The 23,548-nt window shown below is 42.2% G+C and overlaps 1 protein-coding gene across 1 annotated transcript in view; it reads left to right on the top strand.

The window, feature by feature from the left end:
- Positions 1 to 23,548, top strand: part of FGD4 (FYVE, RhoGEF and PH domain containing 4) — a 224,573-nt gene that overhangs the window by 170,699 nt on the left and 30,326 nt on the right. Inside the window, exons 4-5 of the mRNA XM_081083679.1 lie at positions 970 to 1,477; positions 22,382 to 22,471. Of these exons, the coding sequence (XP_080939805.1) occupies positions 970 to 1,477; positions 22,382 to 22,471 (598 nt within the window). The remainder of the gene's footprint in view (positions 1 to 969; positions 1,478 to 22,381; positions 22,472 to 23,548) is intronic.

Genomic DNA, 23,548 nt, shown 5'->3' with positions numbered 1-23,548 from the left:
AGGAATATTAAAATATATTGGCAGTTAGGTTCCATCATACTATTGTTGGTCTATACGTTGGTGAGTAATAATAAGAACTTAAAAAAAAGAAAAGAAAAGAAAATGTTTATTTAGTGGTGGAGTATGCTGTCTTGGAGAGAACCATCCAGGAGGTGACATCTGAGCAGAACCCTGAGTGATGGGCAGGAGGAAGCCAGCCAGTGTCTTAAGGGAGAAGGTCCTGGGCAGAGAGAACAGCAGCACAGAGATCCTTAGATGCGTGTGTTCGCTTACTGGGAGGTGGGGGGACAGCAAGGAGACAGAAATGCAAGAGCACGGGGAGTGAGGAGAAATGGAATTTAATGAGGCCAGGCTAGCAGAGTATACAGAATCTCCATGGGCCATGGTCAGGATGCCAGATTGACCTTTAAGTGTGTGGGGAAGCCCGCGCTGAGTTTGATCTCTGCGGCCAACTTGGAGAGACTAGATTGGAGGGGACCGGGCGTGGGAGCGGAGAGATGAGTTAGGAGGCTATGGCAGCATGTGCAATCAAGTTTTTGAGATGTATTTCACTTCCCAAACAAAAATAACTTTTGGTTTCTAATCTTTTCATACATTGAGGACTGGCTCTATTTGTTTTTAAAATGTTAAGAAAGTAGAGGTCTTGGCAAAAGACGGTTTTATAAATATAAATATTTCTCATATTTAAGTCTCTACTAACTGGCAATATTGATAAACAGCCCAAGGAAATGTTTCAGCCCTTATAGATAATGGTCAGGCCTGTCATCTTTATTTAAATGTTTCTTGAAGTGCAGATAGTATTGCCAGAGACTGAAAACTACACTGGAATATTCTTATCTGTGTTTCTAAAACCATCAGCAGGGGAAATGTCTTTACTAACTATCCCCTTTCCGCTGGAATAAACTTGTTTTTATTCTAGAGCTGGTCCATGCCAGTGTTCTCACACTTCCTCTGGATTTCGTCTTTTAGCACATTATCAAGTTACGGTGATTTGAAGAAAAATTCAGCTGTGAACCTAAGTGTTCCTAGAACCACAGGAAGGCATGGATTGACAACCACACCTCAGCAAAAGCTCCCCTCCCAGGACCCACCACAGAAGCAGGGAAATGATGTGGAGCCAACTCAGGGTGTACAAACTTGTGTGGCTAACGGTGTGATGGAGGCACAAAACCAGGTGGAATGTGAGGAGGACAAAGGGGCCGCTGGTAGCCCAGATACTCCTACTCAAGCTGCTGAACCCTTGCTTGACACGAACTTAGTGAATGGAGCAGGAGACGAAAGTACCACGGGCCCCGCCTCACCCACAACAAATGACTGTGATGGAAATGCTTCTGACAGCAGCTGCAGGACGCCCAGTGTGGACCCAGCCCTCCCCCTGGAAGAAGAAAGGGCAGACACAGACGCCAAGGGTCAAGAGAAGGAAAACGGAGAAAGCTCTTCGGAACTGGAACAGCTGGACCAGCACCAGGAGATGAAGGTAAAGCATGAGACCTGCCTATAAGTAGGAGGGAGCACTGATCCTTTAAAAAATAATATTTTTAAAAATATGTTTTTATTGATGGGGGGCGGGGGGTGGGGGGAGAGAGGAAAGGAAAGGATAGAGTGATAGAAACATCAATGAGAGAGAAACGTCTATTGGCTGCCTCCTGCACACCTCACTACCGGTTGTGGAATCAAGCCCACAACCTGGGCATGTGCCCTGACTGGGAATCAAACTGTGACCTCCTGGTTCACAAGTCGATGCTCCGCTACTGTTTTAAAACTGTTTCATAGCACCCGTGCAATGAATGAGTCAGATCACCCTCCGCCCCAGGGAAACAATTTTCTAGCTCTAGCTGGTAACAGGTTTTTCCCCTACTTTCTGTAGGTTTTGTCGACCTGTTGTGATTTCAGGAGTCAGAAGAGAGTGTGTAGATTTTGATACAAGCAAACACAACATTGCTTTTATTTACAGAGGAAGCAAAGGTTCTTTGTTGCTAGGTATTAGGGCTGCACCCCTAATATTTATGGTCTAAGCAAGAGGAAATTGCATAATCTTTGCTTTTCAGACATTTCTAATTTAATAGAAGAAATAGACTTGGAAGATTAACTTATACTAGCAAATGTGTCTTGTAAGGACATGAATATGGAAGTAGTCACCAATTAGCCAATAGTTATCTGTAACTCTTTCCAGGCTTCTGAGTTTTTTGTTTTTTGTTTTTTTAAATCTAATTAACACACCATTTATAATTAGAAGACGCCTTAAAAATTGCCTGAGCCAGCAATCCATTTATAGAAGTAGGAACAGTCCCAGAAAACTGAAGTGATTTTCCAGGGTTATAATAATAGCCGGGACCCCTTGTGCCCTGATTCCCAGGCCAGTGTTGAATCCCGGATGCCATGAGTCACAAACATAAATGCCAAAATGTGGGAAATGTCAGTGAGTGCAGCAGCCATGAGTCATACACTAGAGGGGGGTGAGACTGTGGCACACTGGAAGTTGACATCCTTTCTGAAGAGTCCTGAGAACCACCTGAGTGGCATTTCTGCCCTTGTGCCAGCAGAGAGCTGATTTGTTGGTGAAACGTGCTCATAGTTTACCGGTGCTGTAGCAGCAACTTTGATACAATTGCAGTGGTAAGACCATTGCATTTGTATTCTTTATCCATGTCAGTGTAGTGCTTTTGAAATATTAATAAATAATGGCTTTTTACAAAGTATTTGGAATTCCTTGGATTAGAGGTGCCGTGGAAGCATCATGGTAGATGCTGGAATAGAAAGTTGTTTCCATCTCTGAAGACAAGAAAAAAGTTTCCATTGCTTAGTCTCTTATCAATTTCAAATAACAATCTAGGAAGGAGAGTTGAGAATTGAAAATTTGATAATTCTATCAAAATTTGTAAGTGACAAATCCAAGTCCTAAAGCTATGTACTTTTTTTTTTGGTATGGTGCTGTGTCTTAACTGGCATTAACATAGGCAGAAATTCAAAAGGACTGATACTAAAATATTAGAGTAAAAAGTGCTTGATGGATGTGTTTAGAACTTTGAAGTGAAATCCACCTTATGGTACAATTTTCACTGCCCCTGAAACAAAAGAAAATTCCAAAAAGGAGCCACTGGTTTATTTTCTTGAGGTTTGGGGGATTGATTTTAAATGCTGACTTTCAAGCAAGGAAAGTTCAGAGGAGGAAGTGGGTGGGAGAAAGTGTGAGTCATACTTGGTAACATCTGAAACAGGACATTGCAAAGTGACTCTCTTACCATCTTGATAGTTAGTGTGTCTCTGCTTGAACCATGGTGCACGGAAGAGAAGGTTAGCATCAAGAAACTCAACACTCAGATAGCTGTCCTTTCACTGCTGGGAGGACGCCACCAGCAAGTATTTATTTAACAGTAAGAGCCGTTCTTCTTAAGGGAAATATTTTAGTTGGTAAGGATGCCAGTGGTTGCTGGGTACTACTTTCCCCCCACTGTCATATAGTATTTTGTATCCATTTTCAGAGATTGGTTTGGGAGAGACTTAATCGGGCTTCTGTATTAAACTAGTGAAATCTAAAGAGTACAGCTGGCCTTTCTCCTAAATGGGAATGTAAGTAGTGGATGGCGCGTGCTCTGTGTGGGAAGAAAATAATTTTTTTTCTCTGCAGAGCTGTAGATCTGAACACCACATGTCTCCCATCCGGAAAGGAGTCTTAGGATTTAATTTCTATGTGGTGACCATGTGTTCCTCTTTGCTGCACTGATGCTTGTTGCATTGCCTTTCCTTGTTCCAAAGTACAAACATAAATGTTAATAGTGTTAAGATGGTAACTTTTATATTATGTACATTTTACTGTAATTAAGCATAACACAGAAATCTTAATTTAGCGGTATAGAGTGAACCAAACAACCAGAACCAGGAAATCTGGATGAGGCTTCTGGCTTGTCCACTAACTAACAGTACGGCTTTCAACAAGTCAGTTTTGTGTGCCTTTAGTTAAAGGATATAAACTGAGTATGATCATAAGGCCCTTTGCAGTGGTATCAGCATCTGAGTAGGTACGTTCCTTTGTTAGCACCGCCCTCCACATTGGCAGCTGCTGCTTAATCTGTCATGTGTTGAACTTCATCTAAGAGGTAATGGAATATTTGAGTTTCACAATGCAGACAACTGAAAAAAATGTCTATCCTTATATAACTGGATAAAGAGATTTATATCGGAAAAATATTAAATAGGTTTCATTTGTCCCAGAATTAAATTTAATGGACATTTCCTAAGTGCCCACCAGGAATGGAAGAAGGAGGGGTTGGGGGCTGGAAGGTAGGAGTAGAATAGAATCACAATGATACTTCACAAAAGTAGATACATATTAAAGTGCATCGTGAACAATCATCTACACTAATAAAAGAGAAAAATGGTAATTGGCGTACGACGATACCCTTTTCATTGGCTAATCAGGGCTATATGCAAATTAACTGCCAACTAAGATTGGCAGTTAACTGCCAACAAGATGGCGGCTAATTTGCATATGTAGGCACAATGCAGGGAGGCGAAAGGGAAAGCAGGAAGAAGCCCCCTGCCACTGACAGTGATCGGGAACCCAGGGGGGAGCTAAGAGTTGGGGGGCAGGGCAAAGGCCGCCTTTGCCCTGCCCCCCAGCCATGATCGGAGAATCAGGTGCCTTTTCCGCCCTGGCCAGTGATAGCAGGAAGTAGGGGTGGAGCCAGCGATGGGAGCTGGGCACGGTCGAAGCTGGCAGTCCCAGGAGCTAGGGGTCCCTTGCCTGGGCCTAAAGCGAAGCCCACGATCGCAGCGCCCCCCGCTGCCACTGCAGGTCCCCGCTGCCTGGGCCGGACGCCTAGGCCAGAGGCGTTAGGCCTGGGCAGGGGCGGAGCCTGCAACCGCGGGGAACTGGGGGGTCCCCTGCCCAGGCCTGACACCTCTGCCGGAGGCCTCAGGCCTGGTCAAGGGGCTGATCCGGTGATTGGTGATCGGAGGGTGATGAGGGTCAACTCCTCTGGCCGAGGCATCAGGCCTTGGTGGGGGGCGGAGCCGGGGATTGGGGGGATATGATGGTCCCCTTGCCCAGGCCTGAAGCCTGGGTCAGAGGCGTCAGGCTTGGGCGGCGGGTGGAGCAAGCGATCAGAGGGAGATGGGAGTCCCCTGCCCAGACATGATTCCTGGGCCAGAGGCCTCAGGCCTGGGCGGGGGTCAGAGCCAGTGATCGGGGGGAGATGGGGGTCCCCTGTCCAAGCCTGACACCTCTGGTGGAGGCGTCAGGCCTGGGCAAGGGGCCAATCAGGTGATCGGAGGGTCATGGGGGTCTATGCCTCTGGCCGAGGCATCAGGCCTGGGCAAGGGGCAGAGCCAGCAATTGGAGGGGTCTGGGGGTCCCCTGCCCAGGCCTGACGCCTCTGTCAGAGGCATCAGGCCTGGGCAAGGGGCCAATCCTGCGATTGGAAGGTGATGGGAGTCAACGCCTGAGGGCTCCCAGTATGTGAGAGGGGGCAGGCTGGGCTGAGGGACACCCCCCCCCCCGCCCCCCACACACACCCAGTGCACGAATTTCGTGCACCGGGCCCCTAGTTATTAATAATTGAGAACTAACTTGAAAACAGTCTCAGCTTATGTGACTGTTTTATTGATTATCTGATGTATTTGATCAAGAATCTCTTTCAGTGGTCAATAGAAAATACTGTTATTTTTACCTAGTAAAAGATAAAGAATACCTACCCTACTGAAACTATTGACTCTACCATAAACAGATTAAACACACACACACACACACACACACACACACACACGCACACACACACCTCGGAGCCAAAGGAAAATTGTTAACACTTTGCGATCCCTTTATCTCTCACCCACAAGGTGTTACAGTACCTTTAAATTAAGGTTAACTGTGTATTACAGCAGGTGAAAAGATGGAAATCTACTGAAGGGGAGCTGTTATAAGGAAAAACTGAAACCCATAAGTTCCAGGGAAGGTAGAGGCAAAGGACTATCATGTGTGTACATACGTGTGCTGCCCGCACAGGCAGCCACACTTGAGGAGCTTGGGGGGTGAGGGAGGGGGGTTGAAATAGTATTAGAATTTCTGTTTGGCATGACAAATTTGTGTTATCATAACTAGCTTAATTAGGAGACTCAGGTAAATGAGTGAATACATTTTAGAATGAATGTTATTAAAAATGGTCACCCTGTCTCAGACTTGTGGGCTTTGGTGGTCAGCTTTAGTAGGCATGCACTGATGTGGAATGCTATATAGACGTAAACTTCTCTTTCGTTTGTGTGAGCCTTCTAATATCCAATTATATACTTTAATGTACTATATTGGTATGTTTTTCTGTTATTTATTGTTTTCCTCTATAATTTTATACTATAGGCCAAATATAAATGTGTGTAGATATAAGCTTTTTAAGACTAAGTTTAAATAAATAACAAATCTCTGTTACTGGCAACATAAGCTCAAAGTAGCAATATATTAAACCTCTAAAAATAGCAGGTTTTTTTTTAAGACTATAGCAGAAGCAGTTTTGTTTTGTTTTTTAAGTCAGAGTAATATTACGTAGAGTTAAAATACCCACTGGGGATGGTTTTCTACCTCATAAGATGTAATTCCAAAATAGATTTAGAAACTTTCCTCAGTGTAAGTATACTCCCCCGGAAGTCTCTGATTTCTTGCCTTTTCTTCTTCACCTTCGCACCCCTCACAGGATGGTATGGAATTTTTGCAAAATAATGTAAATGAACTATGTATAAGCAAGTTCTTAATTTTTAAAATCCCTGTCCCTGGGCCAAAAGCTCCTTTAAAATATTTAAATTGCCCTAGGATTGTTGGCTTTTACTTTCATATCAAAGACTTCTTTCTAAACCTGTATCAGTAATTATGCTGAGTGAACTACATTGTCCTCAGTTCATCGCCACAGGGAAGGGGAGGATGTAGTGGCTATTGTCTGCCTTTGACTTCATGACTAGAGGGAATCTAGTACCCGGCCAGATCCTAGACTACACCTGATGGGCAACATTATTGCCTTCATCACTGTCTTCTGCCAGCCTCCTCCTCCTCCTCCTCCTCCATCCACATTTTTTGGGAATCATTATTGAATGTGGTGGCAGATGGATGTCTCTCAGTGAAACCAAAAGCATGTGACAAGCTAGCTCAGCAGTGCCATGCCATCCTTGTGCTGCGCTCTGCCTTGGTCCCTGTGGTGCGGGGAGGCGCTTCAGCCTCACCCCATGTTCTAGGATTCTCTCAGTGGTTTCTTGATACCTGGTAGTTGTTCTTGGGGCAGGGGGAGTGAAGTCAGGAACAGCCCACGTCACCATGTTAGTTATGTCATTCCCTAGAGATAATTTTTAAATTTTAATCTTTCATTTCACCAACAATGAAAGAAATTATATAGTAAAGTAGGAGATAGATGAAGAAGGAGGTGGCCAGCCACAAAGTACAGATTTATGGAAACATTTTTAAAAGTTAAAAAAAAACACCTCAGTGTTTGCTTCCTAGTTATTTCTGGTTTTTTAATTACCTAAGACTTGAGGGTTTATAACTTTTGAACATACTCAAATGAAATTAAAATAATCGTCTCCTTGGGGAAAAGAATGACAGAGATTCAAATTCAGAAGTAAATTGTGAATAGAAAACTATTGCTATAATTCAAATCAACTCACCTTTTTTTCTGTCAATCCCCCACTTCCCACCCCCCACTGAGTCTAATTCTAATCATTAAAATTGTTAATTAAATTTACAGGATATGATATGAGGTATCAAAGTTTTCTGGGCGTTAAAACAATGCTTATTTTGGTTCTCCATTTTTTATGATAGGCAGCAGGTTTTGTTTTGGTTTTGGTTTTGGTAAAGCTTTACTTTTCTTTTAGTTTACTTCTTGAAAAATAAGGATAACTGTTGAGGTCTCATTAGATTTGAAGACATAGTAAGTCACTCCTTAGCTATTTCTTCTCTTGCCAAATCAGGGGTAATTCTAAGCAAGTGAAAATACCACCTAGAAATTATCCAGCTCCACTGGTCAGCCTCTTATTGTTGCTACTAGAGGCCCAGTGCACGAAATTTGTGCACAGTGGGATTCCCTAGGCCTGGCAGGCAATCAGGGCTGGTCAGGTTGTCTGCTTCCCTGTCTCCTCCTTCCCTTGCCACCCCCATGCCACCACCTCGTGGTTCCCCATAATCCCCCCCCTTCCCTCGCTGCCCGCGTCCGCTGACATCCACCCCTGCTTCCCTGTCCCAGCCTGGGGGCCTGGCCCCAATTGAGTGATCGGGGCCTGCCAGTGGCGGGGGCGGGGGAGGGGGGGGGAGGAAGGGAGAAGGGACCAGGAGGTTGGCCTGCAGGCCCCATCAGTGATCAGGGCCTGCAGGCTAGGGGCAGCTCCTGTGTTGAGCATCTGCCCCCTGGTGGTCAGTGCACATCATAACAACCAGTTGTTCCAGTCGTTCCGTCATACCAGTCGCTTAGGCTTTTATATGTATAGATTATTATAATGAGAGCTCCAACTAAAGTTGTAGGAATATTAAAACTATGTGCAGGATAAGGAAAGTTGTCCACTAACCATTTGGATAGTTCATACACTCTTGAGGATAGCTCTGTTTTTCTCCTCCCCCTCCTCCTCCTCCTCCTCCTCCTCCTCCTCCTCCTCCTCCTCCTCCTCCTCTCCTCACCCAAGGACATTTTTCCCATTAAAATTTAGAGAAAGTGGAAGGGAGAGGGAGAGACTGAGAGAGAGAAACATTGATGTGAGAGAGACACATTGATCAATTGCCTCCTGCACAAAACCTGACCAGGGCCAGGGATCAAGCCTGCAACTGAAGTATGTTACCTTGACTGGAATTGAACCCTTGACCCTTCCGTAATGGGCCAATGCTCTAACTACTGTGTTAACCACTAGGATGTAGATAACTTTTCTTTATTCATTTACAACTGAATGGTGAACTTAGAAACTTCTTTGTTTTGTGGTGACTTTGTATAGTATGTTGGCAAGATATAAGAAAGAAATGAACTTCATGGAGCCTGTACCTGAAAAAAACACCTATTGTTCAGTCTGAAACTGCAGTGTGCAGGTTCAGTCTCCAGGTGCTAAAACAAATGAAAAACACAAACCCTGCCCACAAAGCCTCAGTCTACTGAGCAGAGAGGAACACAAGTAAATCACCATAATATGATGTACACTGAGTAGCCAGATTATTATGACCACCTGACGTTTATAGGCAAATTAGCTATAATTTTGTGCTGAAGTTGCTAGACGGCCAGACCATTATAAATAGGGAAGCAGGTTGTTTACCACAACAGTAGAGGTGATTTTTTTCTGAAGATATGGGTAAACAACGCAATTTAACAGCCTTTGAACATGGGACATATTTGAATGTGAGTGGCCAGATTATTATGACTACCTGACGTTTGTAGGTAAATTGGCTGTACACTGCATCGTATGGGATATGGAAGCCGAAGGCCTGTTCAAACACCTTTGCTGTCTGCAGTTACCAAGATAAAACGTCTCCAATTCTCACAGGATCACAAGGATTGGACAGTTGAGCATTGGAAAAAAGTCATGTGGTCTGATGAATCACGTTTCCGGTTTCATCATGCAGATGGCAGAGTGAGAATTTGGTGGAAACAGCATGACAGCATGCATCCCACATGCATGAGCACAACCCTTCAAGCTGGTGGGGGCAGTGTTATGGTTTGGGGCATGTTTTCCTGGCATGATTTGGGCCCTTAATTCGTGTGGAACAACGTCTGAATAGCACAACATACCTAGGTATCATTGCTGATCAAATTCATCCTATCATGTTGATGGCGTATCCCAATGGAGATGGCTTCTTCCAACAAGACCATGTGCCATGCCACGGTGCTCCTATTGTGCAGGAGTGGTTTCAAGAACTTGAGAGGGACTTTACCTTGCTTAGGTGGCCCCCACAATCACCAGATCTCAATCCAATTGAGCATTTGTGGGATAAAGTTAAAAGAACCATCAGGCCGCTGGTTCCACAATCATCAAATCTCACAGAACTGGACAGTGCTATTCATCAGGCATGGTGTCAGATTCTTTGCATCACCCTTCAACATCTCGTGGAGTCAGTGCCAAGAAGAATCGCCGCGGTATTGAAGGCAAACGAAGTACTGATGGGGTGGTCATAATAATCTGGCCACTCAGTGTGTGCGTGCTTGGGAAACACAGATGAAGAAACAAAGGTGCCTGGAGGAGGGCTGGGTGAGGGGCGGGCTGTGGAGAAGCAATTGCATTGGGCTTGAAGAGTGAGTGGGAGGTTGCTGGGTGATCCAGGCTAGAAGGGAAGAAGGTGTTGAATGTGTCTAGACGGAAGGAAAGCGTGAGGAATGAATAGAGGCAAGAAAGTGGGTGCCATAATTGGGGTATTTCTGGCCTCATAATAATAGGCCAGACGGCTAGAGAAATGAGTGTAGGGGTAGAGGGAGAGGCTTCAAAAGAGAATGCAAGCTAAGGACAAATCGAAATGGGTTTGCATTGCCTAAGTTGTATTTTCTCTCCCCCTAGGACAATGGAGACTTATTATCACCAGTTATATGTCATCTCCTGTTATAAAAAACGATTTTTGAAAGTCTAACTAAAAATTAATAATTCTCATAGACAATCAATAAAATGCAGCAAAGCATAGAAAATACACAAAGCAACCATAGTTCTACCACCCAGAGAGAACTGCTTTGATGTTTAACATTCCATCTTGTTTTCCTGAGCCGATTATTTTAAGACTATATTCAATAGCATAATGTATGATCACTCTGCATCCTGTTTTGTTGGATGAAGCATAGGGTTCCCCCCCCCCCCCATGTTATTTCAAACTTTCCATAAGCTTGGTACTCACTGGCCTCAGAGACAATTGAAGCATGGAAGTGACATGAGTGTATACCTGTGGGTTTTAGAAAAATGAGTCAGATGAAAGGGAAAACAGATGGAGCAGGGCACGTAACAGCAGCGTCAGTGTTCCGGGTGTGAGAGGATGAGGTCCTCACTGCTGCGATGGGTTAGGACAGGGGTGGGCAAACTTTTTGACTCGAGGGCCACAATGGGTTCTTAAACTGGACCGGAGGGCTGGTCCAAAAGCATGGATGGAGTGTTTGTGTGAAATGATATAAATTCAAAGTAAACATCATTACATAAAAGGGTACGGTCTTTTTTTTTTTTTTTTTTAGTTTTATTCATTTCAAACGGGCTGGATCCGGCCCGCGGGCCGTAGTTTGCCCACGGCTGGGTTAGGACCAGGAAGAGAGATTTCTGAGGATCCGGTAACTGGATGTGGAGAATGAGTCATATTCAACTCCTAGCTTGAGTGGGTGGCAGGTGGTTTACCATTATTGAACTTCAAGGAAATAAAAGGAGCGACATATATTGGGGCAAAAAATAAATTGGATTTAGACATACTGAATTTGAAGGACTTCATCTTGTCCAGGTGAAAATGTCTAAAACAAAAGTGGAATATTCTGGAGATATTCTGTATACAAGGGCGTGATTAATATTACCAACATAAAATATGTGGGAACAGAGAAAAGGCCAAGGACCGAGCCCTAAAAGCACAAACATAATCAAAAGAGGAACACAGTGAATTAACAGAAGAAAAAAGAAGAAGTGACAATGATGTTGTGAGAACCAATGGGCTTGAGAGGGTAGAACACGTGGGGTTACTGGTGAGCTTATGAGGACAGTCATCATTTAGAATATGGAACTCCAGCTAACCTGGAGCCCTAGGCCTTCCCAGGGATAATACAGCCCGTTGGCTCAGTGAACCTGGGTAATTAAATGAAATTGAGTGAATTTATATTGTACTTATACTGGGTGCAAGGTACTACAGTGAATATAATGAGGAAACTAACAGTTGAGGAGGAGGATTAAGATAAATGACCATTATTTAAGATATCATGAGGTGAAGGGGAAAGGAGAATTCCAATGTAAGCTAAGGTTCTGGAGCATAGTGGAGAGGCTGAACCCTGTTGTGAGCAGAAGTGGAGAAGCCAGGCAGACCTGGAACTCAGTGAGGTATGAAGAGACGGCAGCATAGAGGTGGTACCAAGGCTTGATGTTAGATGTGTTGATTTGGGAAGCGCCTGTAGAAGCTAGTGAGATGACCTCAAGGGATGAGGCTTGGAGCTTGAGGACAGTGGAGAAGGTTGGCTCCTGTGATAACGTATGACTATGACTTTGAAGGTCCAGGTCAAAGATGGAGGGGCCAGTCAACAGTCTTTCCAGCATTGCTTACGCCTGGAACTCAAGAAAGAGAAGAAGCAAACCTGGAGTGGGAGCGAACCAGGGTCAGCTAGTCAGCAGTGCTAAGAGCATGGGAATAACGGAGTCAGGGATGGGGGTTAGCACAGTGTTGCCATGAACCAGATTTGGGACAGTCAGGTACATCGAGGCCACGATGCACATGTAGGTCCGGTTTAGTGTTGGTGTGAGAGGAATGGAAAGGTCAGATCTTGAAAACATAGCAGTTGTATGTGGCTTTCAAAAACAAAAACAAAACAATGTGCCTTACAAAAAGGAAAAGAAAACAATACCTGGTGGTCAGGAAGACAGGCTCAAGAGCCAGACTCTAGGTTTGAATTCCAGCTCAGCCACTTATCAGCCAAATGACCTTGAGCTGAATGGCCTTGAGCAGGTCACTCAACCTCTCTGAACCCAGTTTCCTCATCTATGAAATGGAGATAATAATACCTACTACCTCACAACATTGTAATAAGGCCTAGGCCATTTAATCGTTGTAAAGGACTTAGAACAGTGCCTTGAAACACAATATGAGCTATGTGTTTGTTAAATTAAACGTAAAATAAAATCCTGTTTCCCCATTTGTAAGTCAAGATGAATAGACCCATGACCAGAGATGTCCCTCAGTAGATCCAAAATTCGACATATCCTGCCTGGTGAATATCCCAGCACCTTCTATCATTTCCGATTTAAATTGAGGTACTCCTGTGGGCTGCACAAATATGTTTGCATGCCTCTTCCTTTTTAACTTAGGTTTTCTATGTTTTGTTTTTCTTGCCTAAAAACCGTGGCCTATTACCACATAAGGCACTCATTTATAGATATGTACAAGGTTTTAATTCCTGGGAATTATTATAAGAAATAGTTATAAATGACCTAATTTCTTGGATGTTCTGCCTGGACTTAGGATAGGTTAATTCAGTTATTGATTGTATTTATCCAATTCTTCTTGGTATCTGATCTTTAATTTCTGCAAAACCCAAAGGAGAGTTTAGTCTAATGTAGACTAAGTTGAGTATAAGAGCAGAGTTCTCTTTTTGCTACCACTTACTTCCTGTCTGATCTGACGCAAGTAACCAAATTGCCCTTGTCAGTGCAAGCTCTATTTCTCCCTCCTCCCCTGCTTACCTCAAAAAATTGTCATTATAATCTTCAGATTAAAAGCTCTCACACACACCTCTTCTTTTTTTTTTTTTTGTTTGTTTGTTTCTGCTGCAACTGTGTGTGGAGGACATAAGATTGGAAAAGCATTGGTGCTGGGTCCAAAGCAGGTGTAGACTTTGCTCTCAAAGCTTCTTGAAGATCATGCTGAAATAGCCTGATTATGTTTGTGACACTACCTTATGAAGCACTGGGGCAGGAGCAATGTCTGTGTGCCCCAGTGGGTATTCTCTTTTTCTGTAATGTGAACCTGGTGATACATTTCTTGCTGATTACAAATCTTCCAGGAGACCACATGACCTTACTTAGGGGATTATCACCTGATCTTAATTGAGCACAAAATCTGTGTTTTTATTCCGTTACCTTTTCTTTCTCTTATTCCCTAATCCAGAGGAAGTTCTCTTAGTTAAAAGGCTGTAACAGAGCAAGAACTTTGTTTTCACAGACCTGGATTTGACTGTGGGCTCAATCACTTACTAGCTGTATGACTTTTGAGCCAGATGGAAGACTTTGATGTCTGGAAGTACATGACAAATGACATCAAAGTTTTGATGCATCTCCTGATTTGTGGTACAAAATCAAGTGTTTATTCCCTTACGTTGACTCATCTTGTTATGAGAGAATGGACTTCTAGGAACACAGAGATATGTGTGCCTATACAAAGCCACATCTTCCTTCTCCATGGAGAATATAATTAACTGACAGCAGATTTGGGCAGAAACTCCTAAGACCGAGAAATAGTCATTCTGGTCCTCTAAAAACCTGATAATTTATAGACATACTAGAGGCCTGATGCACGAAATTCATGCAAGGGGATTGACCCTCACAGCCGCGGCCCTCGCAGCCCCAGCTTCATCCAGAAGGTTGTCCGGCTGTCTGGTCTAATTAGCATATTATGCTTTTATTATTATAGATTGTTTTTAATATAACTTCCCACTAATATGTGGGAAAGGCTGTAATAACTTTAGTAGATTTGAGCCAATGCTTTTAGAAAAAAATTCTACTTAAAATGAAATCACATGATAACATGTATTGGAGAGTTATAAAGCATGATGCCAATATCTGATTCATTTTTTAAAAATTGGCCTTGGCTGGTGTTGCTCAGTGGTGAGAGCACCAGCCCATGTACCGAAGGGTCTTGGGTTTGATTCCCGGCCCTGGTTAGTGTGTGGGAGGCAACTGATCGATGTGTCTTTTTCACAGGATGTTCCTCTCTGTGTGTGTCTCTCTCCCTCCTCCCTCCCTCCCACTCTCTTTAAGAATCAATGGAAAAAAATATCCTTGGGTGAGGATTAACAAAATAATAAAATAAAAATAAACAATAATAATAAACGAAGATTTTGTCCCTATAACATCTTTGAGGAAACTATAATTGTTCATTATCATTTACAAAATCTCTCTGCAATATCTACTCCCCCACTTGGTGTTTTTGAGGCATATGGCAGGGAGTATGGCACTACGATTTGAAGACTGACTCACTGGCTCCACACAAACATTTTCTGCCTATCCAGTTAATGAACTCTGTGAGCTGTAGTGAGAGGGAGCTCTTTGTCCGGCTCCTGCCATACTCAGCCATGTCAAAGGTCTGAAAAGAACTATAGGAGCTGGTGACATCTGCAACTAAGGAGGCAGAACTGACCCTGGAGCACACTCATGAGCCAGCAGGTACAGTGACTGATAACGAGGCTGAACCTAACCCCAGTGAGAATGGAGCAGATCTCTGGGAAAGGTTACTGGAGGTGTGAGAGTACACAGTAAGACACAGCAATAGCCTTGGCAGTGCAGTGAGCAGAGAGAAGTCGAAGGGCAGCAGAGAAGAGTAAATTGCTGGTCTATTCTTATAAGAGGGGTGTATCTTACTTTTTCAGATCTGGTACTGGACATATACCCAAATGCATTTTTGTTGTTATTATTAATCCTCACTTGAGGATCTTTTTTCCATTGACTTTTTTTTTTTTTTTAGAAGAGTGAAAGGGGGGGGGGGGGAGAGAGAGAGAGAGAGAGAGAGAGAGAGAGAGAGAGAGAGAGAGAGAGAAACATCTATGTGAGATGTACACACAGATCGGTTTCCTCCCACAAGCACCCTGATGCAACCCAGGTACATTCTCTTGACTGGGAATAGAACCTGAGACCCTTAGGTGCACAGGCCAGGACTCCAATCACTGAGCCACACCAGCCAGGGCTACTCTAGTGTATTTTTGTTTGAGGCAATAATACTCTGAGAATCAGCTTTCAATATGCAAGTATAACCCAATCCCTCTATTGTATAGAGAGATATCAAAAGTAAGATTTTAAAATAACATTTATCATTATTTTGAAGTCAAGCCTGTGTGTTAGCTTCCAATAGAATCTGATAGGATTACTTCTTAATCAGTATTGTGTAACTATTATTGTTTTCCAAAGAATCACAAGAATAAATCACAAGACTTCTTAGTAAAGTGCTAAGCACAAAGTAGGGGTTATATATTTTTGAAGAAGCAAACAATAAGAACAAATATTATATAACTTTATCTATTTAACTTTCTATTTTTAAAAAATCAGGCTACAGCCCCAATATACCAACAATTTTATAACTACTTTGTCCATTATTTTAGCATAAGTCTGATAGAATAATAAGAACCCCATGCATGCAGAGGGATCGTATGTTTCTCCCTAAAGCTACTCGCAGATGAGTTTTAGTAACTACACTAATTTTAGTAACTAAATAATTTTTTAAAATCAGAAACCATTATATTATTACATGAAATATGAATTTTTATACCTGATAATTAGTACTAAAATGCTGGAAAGTCAGCAGAATTTTGTTGTTGTTGTTGTTGTTAATCCTAACCAGAGGATGTATTTTTCCATTGATTTTTAGAGAAAGTGGAAGGGAGGAAAAGAAAGAGGGAGAGAGAGAGAGGAAAAAACATCAATGTGAAAGACACATTGAATGGTTTCCTCCCACACATAACCTAACAGGGGCTGGGAATTGAACCTGCAACCCAGTATGTGCCTTTGACCAGGAATCGAACCCCAGACCCTTCAGCACTTGGGCCAACACTCTATTCATTGGGGCACACCAGCCAGGGCTAAGTAGAATTTTTATTGAAAAAATAACAAAGTAAAATGTGTAGTAGGTACCATATTCCATTTTTAAGTGGATAGAGTATTTTGTTAGTCTGTTCACTTGTAGGCACTAATGCGGCTTTGTTTTTGTTTTTCTGTTGCAAAGAAAGGTTAGAGTAAGAGCCAACTATTAGTGAATAGTTACGTAAAATCACATACCACAGATAAGAATCTGATTCAGTTACCTTCTAACCGAGTGACCTTGGGCAAGTTTCCCAGACCTCTTTGAGCTTGGGGATTTGTTTTGTTCTGTGTATGGTACTGCCTGTAAAATAAGAATCGTAATGGTATCTATTTTACAAAGACGTTGTAAGGATTAGATAGGTTTACAGTGCATTATTATTGTTTTGATTGACCTAAAACAAGGCTCCATTGAGTCAGTGATTTCCTGACCTCAACCACAAAATCCCTAGTAATTTTTCACAAACCTATGTGAGTGATTAAACCCATCAGCAAGCTTACTTTTGCTTATCTTTGTGTTAGTTTTGGCAAGGTAAGGGACCTAACGTTAGAAGACCATCTGTGTGGAAGGAACATAGCTTTTGTTAATAACTGCTGTCATCCCCTTGGATTTTGCAAAGTATTACCAGGATACCCACAATTTGCCATGTTCAGCTAAAATAAGATTTGCAGTCAGCAAAAGATAGTTGCATATAAGTGTCCTAAGATCCCCTAGGATGTGGAAGACTTCAGGGGTGGCTTCGTTTCGAGGCAATAATAGACAGTCTGGCCTGTTGGTTAATGGATTCTGACAAATAAAAGACACATTATTTTATTATAGGACACATATTGCAGGATCTTTTTTTTAAAAAAAGATATTTGTCAGAACTAGAACCAGAACATATAAAGAAATGCAAGTCAAAAAGATACATCGCTACTATTAGAATAAAGCTAAAGGAGTTCATCACCACCAAACCAGTATTACATGAAATGTTGAAGGGTATTCTTTAAGAAGAGGAAGAAGAAGGAGGAGGAGGAAAAGTATGAACAATAAAATGGCAATAAATATATATCAACAATTGGATCTAAAAGTCAAAATAAACTGATGAATAAAATAGAATAAGAGGCATGGAAACATGGAATAGACTGAGGAATCTTAGAGGGAAGGGGGTGGGGGAGTGGGAAATGATTAACCAAAGAACTTATATGCATATATGCATTACCTATAGACACTGACAAGACAGAGTGGTGAAGGCCAGGGGTGGGGCAGGAACCGGGTGGAGGGGGGCAGTGGGGGGAAAAGGGGAGTACATCTGTAATACTCTCAACAATAAAGGCACACACACACAAAAAGAATAAAACCAGAAGCTTGAAAAGAGCAGTCTACACTACTACTAACAACATTGATGCATCTCAAATGCATTTTGACAGATGAAAGAAGTCAGATGCAAAAGGCGCCGACTGTGTGATCCCGTTTGCACACACTCTGGAATGGGGTAGCTCAGCATTGCCGGGCGCTGGTCCCGTGAGAGCAGTGGGGCTGCGTACAAAGAGACCTGAGATGAGGTCGATGGAAGTGTTCTGCACCTTGATTGGGTGACATGGTGACAGGCATTTGTCAAAACTAAAACTTTATACCCAAAGGGTCAGTTTTACTATCACTTGTACATTATATCAATAAATCTGGCTTTAAAAAAACAAAGCAAACACAAATATCTTGTAGTGTTGATGCAGATCACTATTTCCTGTGTGTGGAATAACATAGTGCTTTATCTTTCCCTGAAAGGTTGACAGATTTCTTATGTATTTACTGTGTATTTGTGTTCGCTTAGTAACAGTTTCAAAGTCACATTTTTAGGTCATTAAGTATTTTACTTTATAAGTAGCAATCGTTTAAAGATTACTTGAAAGTTTTAAATTTCATGGAATATATTGCATCTGTTTCATAGTATTTGTTTTCTGTATTAATCAGAATGCTACAAATAACAACAATAACACTCGACCTGGCTTAAACAATGGCGGCTTTTATTGGCTTCACCTCTGTGGTTATGGAATGGCTGCTCAGCATTGAAGCCTGCATCGGTCCCTCATTTACATGGAGCAGCAAAGGGAGAGCGCTTTTTCTGTGGTTCTTCCTTTAAGAGTAGGGAACCTCCTCTTCCCCGCTGCTGGACACATTTCCTCATGTCTCCTTGTTTCCTGAACCAATCCCTGTGTACCCGTTATTGTTACGCCAATCAGGGCCCCCCCTTTAATCTGGGAGGACAGTGGTTACTTCCCCCAAAGAAAGGCTCCATAGTGGTGGTGAGTTACGTGAACCAAGTCTGGATACCATTAAGCAATTGGGGGAGGCCTAGCCAGTTTTGCTCAGTGGATAGAGTGTCGGCCTGCGGACCAAAGGGTCCTGAGTTCGATTCTGGTCAAGGGCATGTACCTTGGTTGCAGGCTTCTCTCCAGCCCAGGCCCTGGTTGGGGCACATGCAAGAGGCAACCAGTCGATGTGTTTCTCGCACATTGATGTTTATCTCTGTCTTTCCTTCTTTCTTCCACTCTCTCTAAATATCAATGGAAAAATATACTCAAGTGAGGATTTTTTTTAAAAATGGGGGCGGGGGGGGGGGAAGGATACCAGGCAGGTAAGTAACAATGCAAGTGCTTTACCCTAAATTTATTAAGTTAAAACAAAACCTTGACTAGTTGGGGGATTTGCTGACTACATAGTTGTTATTTCAGTATTTCTGAGACCACAAATTATTTAAACAGTATTAGTTACTTTACCTAAAGACTTCACATAAAAATACCTCACCTCAGTACTGCTGTCAGAAGCAACTGGTCATTTCCCACATTAGAATAGATGCTGCCTATAAAGCATAAGTAGTTGTCCTATATGTTGAATACAGTGAAGCATTCTTACAGCTTAATCATATTTTATACAGTTTAAAAATATAACATTTACACAAATTAAACACTGGTTAAAACATACTTTGGTCTGTTTTGGTACGAGAGTTTTTACTAAACCTTTTTATACTTAATATTCTCCTAGAGTGAAAGGGTACCTCAGAAAAGTAGGTAGAACTTTCTAAATAAAAAACATATTTTAGGTATAAAATATAAAATACATTTTAATAGTACTAAGCCGAAGGGCTTGGATAGTTAAAGAAAGCTCCATAGACAAGGGCTGGAAATTCAGCCGGCCATCGAAAGGAAGGTAAGCCTTAAACACCTACAGAGGTACAGCGAGAGCATGTGCCAGACAGAGGGGATAAAAGAAAGGTTTGGGGATGGCCGGGGACATGTTTGGATGAAGGTGGATAGATTAGTGTGTTTGGGGGAAAGTGTGCCTGTGAAGATACAGTGAGAGAGAAGTTTGAGGAAGTGACCAGGTTTGAACAACCCTGAATGGTACCCAGAATCTGGATTTTATCCTGTCATTGCGGAGAGGACTCTTGAAGGCTTCTCTTTCTGTGGAAAGTAGGGTTACCTGGGCAAAGCGGAGTTTTAGAAACACTCCTCATACGGCAGAAACAAGGTGGGTTAGAGCCAAAAATAGTGGAATCAGAGCATTTGGCAACTATTGATTGGCCTGGTCTTGAGCAAAACAGGGTAGCAGCGATGAAAACTTAAAGGATGGATGCTAAAGACATAAGAGCAGAGAGAGAGAGAGAGAGAGAGAGAGAGAGAGAGAGAGAGAGAGAGACATAATGGCATGAGAAGAGTTGGTAGCTGACTGGGTTTTGTGGTAGGGAACTAAGTTTAAAGTAATTCAAGATGCCAAAGACAGATAACCAGAAAGAGATGGCACCATTGCCAAGATGGTAAAGTTTGGAGAGGGTGTTTTTCAGAAAAGATGAGTTTACTTTTACATTAATGCTATGTCAAAGTGGTAATGAGTGTCCAACAATAGTTAGGTATGTGAAACTTAAAATATTTTATTGCGTGTCAATATTTTATTGAAGCGTGTGGTAGACGCAGGAGATAGTTAATAAGGAAAAACTGTTCCCATCCTCATGGAACTAGCAGGGGTCTACACAGATATATTTAAGTAAATATCTGCCCTGGCCCGTATGCCCAGTTGATTGGGCATGTCCAGTGCACCAAAACATTGCCAGTTTGATTCCCAGTCAGGGTACATGCCCAGGTTGCAGGTGCGATCCCTGGTGGGGGGTGTGCAGGAGGCAGCTGATCAGTGTTTCTCTTTCTCACCCCCTCTCCTTTCCCTTCTTTCTAAAAATCAATGAAAATATGTATTTCTTTAAAGAATTTGAGCCCTAGACGGTTTGGCTCAGTGGATAGAGCGTGGGCCTGTGAGCCGAAGGCTCGCGGGTTCACTTCCAGTCAAGGGTATATGCCTGGGTTGTGGGCTCAATCCACAGTGGGGGGCATGCAGGAGGCAGCTGATCAATGATTCTTTCTCATCATTGATGTTTCAGTCATTCCCTTTCTCTTCCTCTCTGAAATCAATAAAAATATGTTTAAAAAAATAAAAGGAATGTGAAAGAATTTGCCTGCCATGCATGTTCCCCTCTCCCTCAACTACCTATAAATCACCCATTCTCACTTCTGAAATTTAATACCCCATTTCCCCTTTCTTCTTTAAAAATAATAAAGTGTGGGTTTAATTTTAAAATATGGATAAAAGGCCCTGGCCAGTGTGGCTCAGTTGGTTGGAGTATCATGCTGCATACCAAGAGGTGATGGTTCTATTCCAGGTCAGGGTACATACCTAGGTCGTGGATTTGATCCCCAGTTGGTGTACATATGGAAGGCAACTGATTGATGTTTCTCTCTCTCTCAAAAAACAAAATGGGTAGAAGAAGGTAGGTGGCATAGGTGAAACAAGATTAACAATGAGTTGATGACTGTGGAATCTCCGCAATGGACACATGGAGGTTCATTTCACTCTTTTCTTTTCTTTTCTTTTATATATGACTAGAGGCCTGATGCATGCAATTCATGCAAGAGTAGGCCTTCCTTCCCCCAGCTGCTGGCACTGGCTTCCCGCTGTCACCCAGGACCCAGGCTTCCCTCCGGCCCCGACTTCGCCCGGAATGATGTCCAGTCTAATTAGCATATTGCCCTTTTATTATTATAGATTGAAATTTTCCACAATGAAATGTTTTTTTGCAAGGGCAAAAAGTTTTGTGCATAAAGCTGACAATTAGAGAAGGTGATTGAGAGAATGATGAAATCATGTCCAAAGAGAGGTGGGGGAAAAACAAGAAAAGTGTCTGGGAACCGGAAAAGTTAAAAGATGTTTCAAGGCAAAGATGGGTGATAGTGTTAACTGACTGCTACAGGCATCACAGGAGAAGTTGTTACCGGCTCTAACTGTTGTGGTTCAGTTGGTTGGGTGTCACTGTGAACCTGGAGATTGCCACTTTGATTCTACACAAGGGCACATCCCCGGGTTCCGGGCTCAATCCCTAGCAGGGGGTGTGCAGGAGGCAGTTGATCGATGTTGCTCTCTTCTTCTCCCTTCTCTCTCTAAAAATCAATAAACTCTTCTTTTTTTAAAAATATATTTTATTGATTTTTTAGAGAGAGGAAGGGAGAGAGATAGAGAGTTAGAAACATCGATGAGAGAGAAACATCGATCAGCCACCTCCTGCACATCTCCTACCGGGGATGTGCCCGCAACCCAGGTACATGCCCCCGACCGGAACTGAACCTGGGACCCTTCAGTCCGCAGGCCGACGCTCTATCCACTGAGCCAAACCAGTTTTGGCTAAACTATTCTTTTTTTTAAAAAAAGTTGTTACACATTATATCTAGCAAATTGCCCATTTCTAATTTTCTTACTTTCTGGTTGGATGTTCCTCGATGGCTGAAAGGAATTGGGTACTTGAGAAGCTTGAGAAAACAGTTTTAATCAAACCATTCGATGAGGAGTTTATTACTTGAGAAATATTGTCCAAGCTTTTATTTCCTAATATGTGCATATCTGTTCTATTTGTAGGAGACAAATGAGCAAAAACTTCACAACATAGCCAATGAGCTGTTGCTTACGGAAAGAGCTTACGTCAACCGACTTGACCTCTTAGATCAGGTAATATTTTCCATTTCAGAATTATTTTAATCTTCGGCACTATACATTACTTTAACTTAACAATTAAAGTTTTTAGAAACTACAGAGAAGGACCTGACCATTTTTGGCCAGTGAAAGGAAATTTATAACATTTCTAGGCTTACCAGTGAATTCACTGGGTATAAAGTGTTATACTTCATAAAGAGCAGACTGACGGACTTTCCGTACAAGTCACAAGTGTCTTCTATCCATGTTTTTCAACCCTAAACACTAGTCTTGACCATTATTGTGATTCTCTATGCTGTGTTTCTATGATAATCTAAATGAGAGATTGTGATACTAACATGAATATATCACTGATTCTGTTTGGCTTGTTTGCTGTTCAGTCTTACGAGCATGACCTGAGTGGCTGCAGTCATAGGGCCAGAAGGGATATTGAGAGTTCACTTGCTCAGCCTTGTAGGCTGATGTAAAGTTGCACAGTCAGTATTTGTTGAATATGTGAATCTACTTTATCACATTTTGTACTTTCATCCTGGTAGAGCCTTGAGTGTTATTTCAGATACACATTTGCAAAGAAAGTTGTTTTTTTCTCCCGGTATTTCTTTATTTTTCTTTATTTATATTTTAATTGAATTTATTGGGGGTAACATTGCTTAATAAAATTACATAGGTTTCAGGTGTACAGTTCTATAAGACATCATCTGTATATGGTATGGTGTGTTCACCACCCCAAGTCAATTCTTCTTCTGTCACCATTTACCCACCTCCCCTTTATCCTTTCCTATCCCCCACCCCCCCCACCCACATACACCCCTTCTTCCTTGGTAATCACCATACTGTTGTTTGTGTTTAAGAGGTTTATTTTTGTGTGTGTGTGGTTTTTTGTTTGGTTTGTTTTGTTTTTGCTTAACCTTTCACCAATCCCTCTCCCCTCTGACAGCTGTCAGTTTGTATCTATGAGTCTATTTCTATTTTGTTTGTTAGTTTATTTTGGTCATTTGATTCCATGTACAAATAAAATCATACAGTACTTGTCTTTTTCTGACTGGCTTATTTCAATTAGCATAATACTCACCAGATCCATCCATTCTATTG

This window comes from Myotis nattereri (assembly GCF_964212035.1).
Source record: "Myotis nattereri genome assembly, chromosome: 2".
Taxonomy (NCBI): domain Eukaryota; kingdom Metazoa; phylum Chordata; class Mammalia; order Chiroptera; family Vespertilionidae; genus Myotis; species Myotis nattereri.
This window is presented reverse-complemented; position numbering and strand designations above follow the sequence as displayed.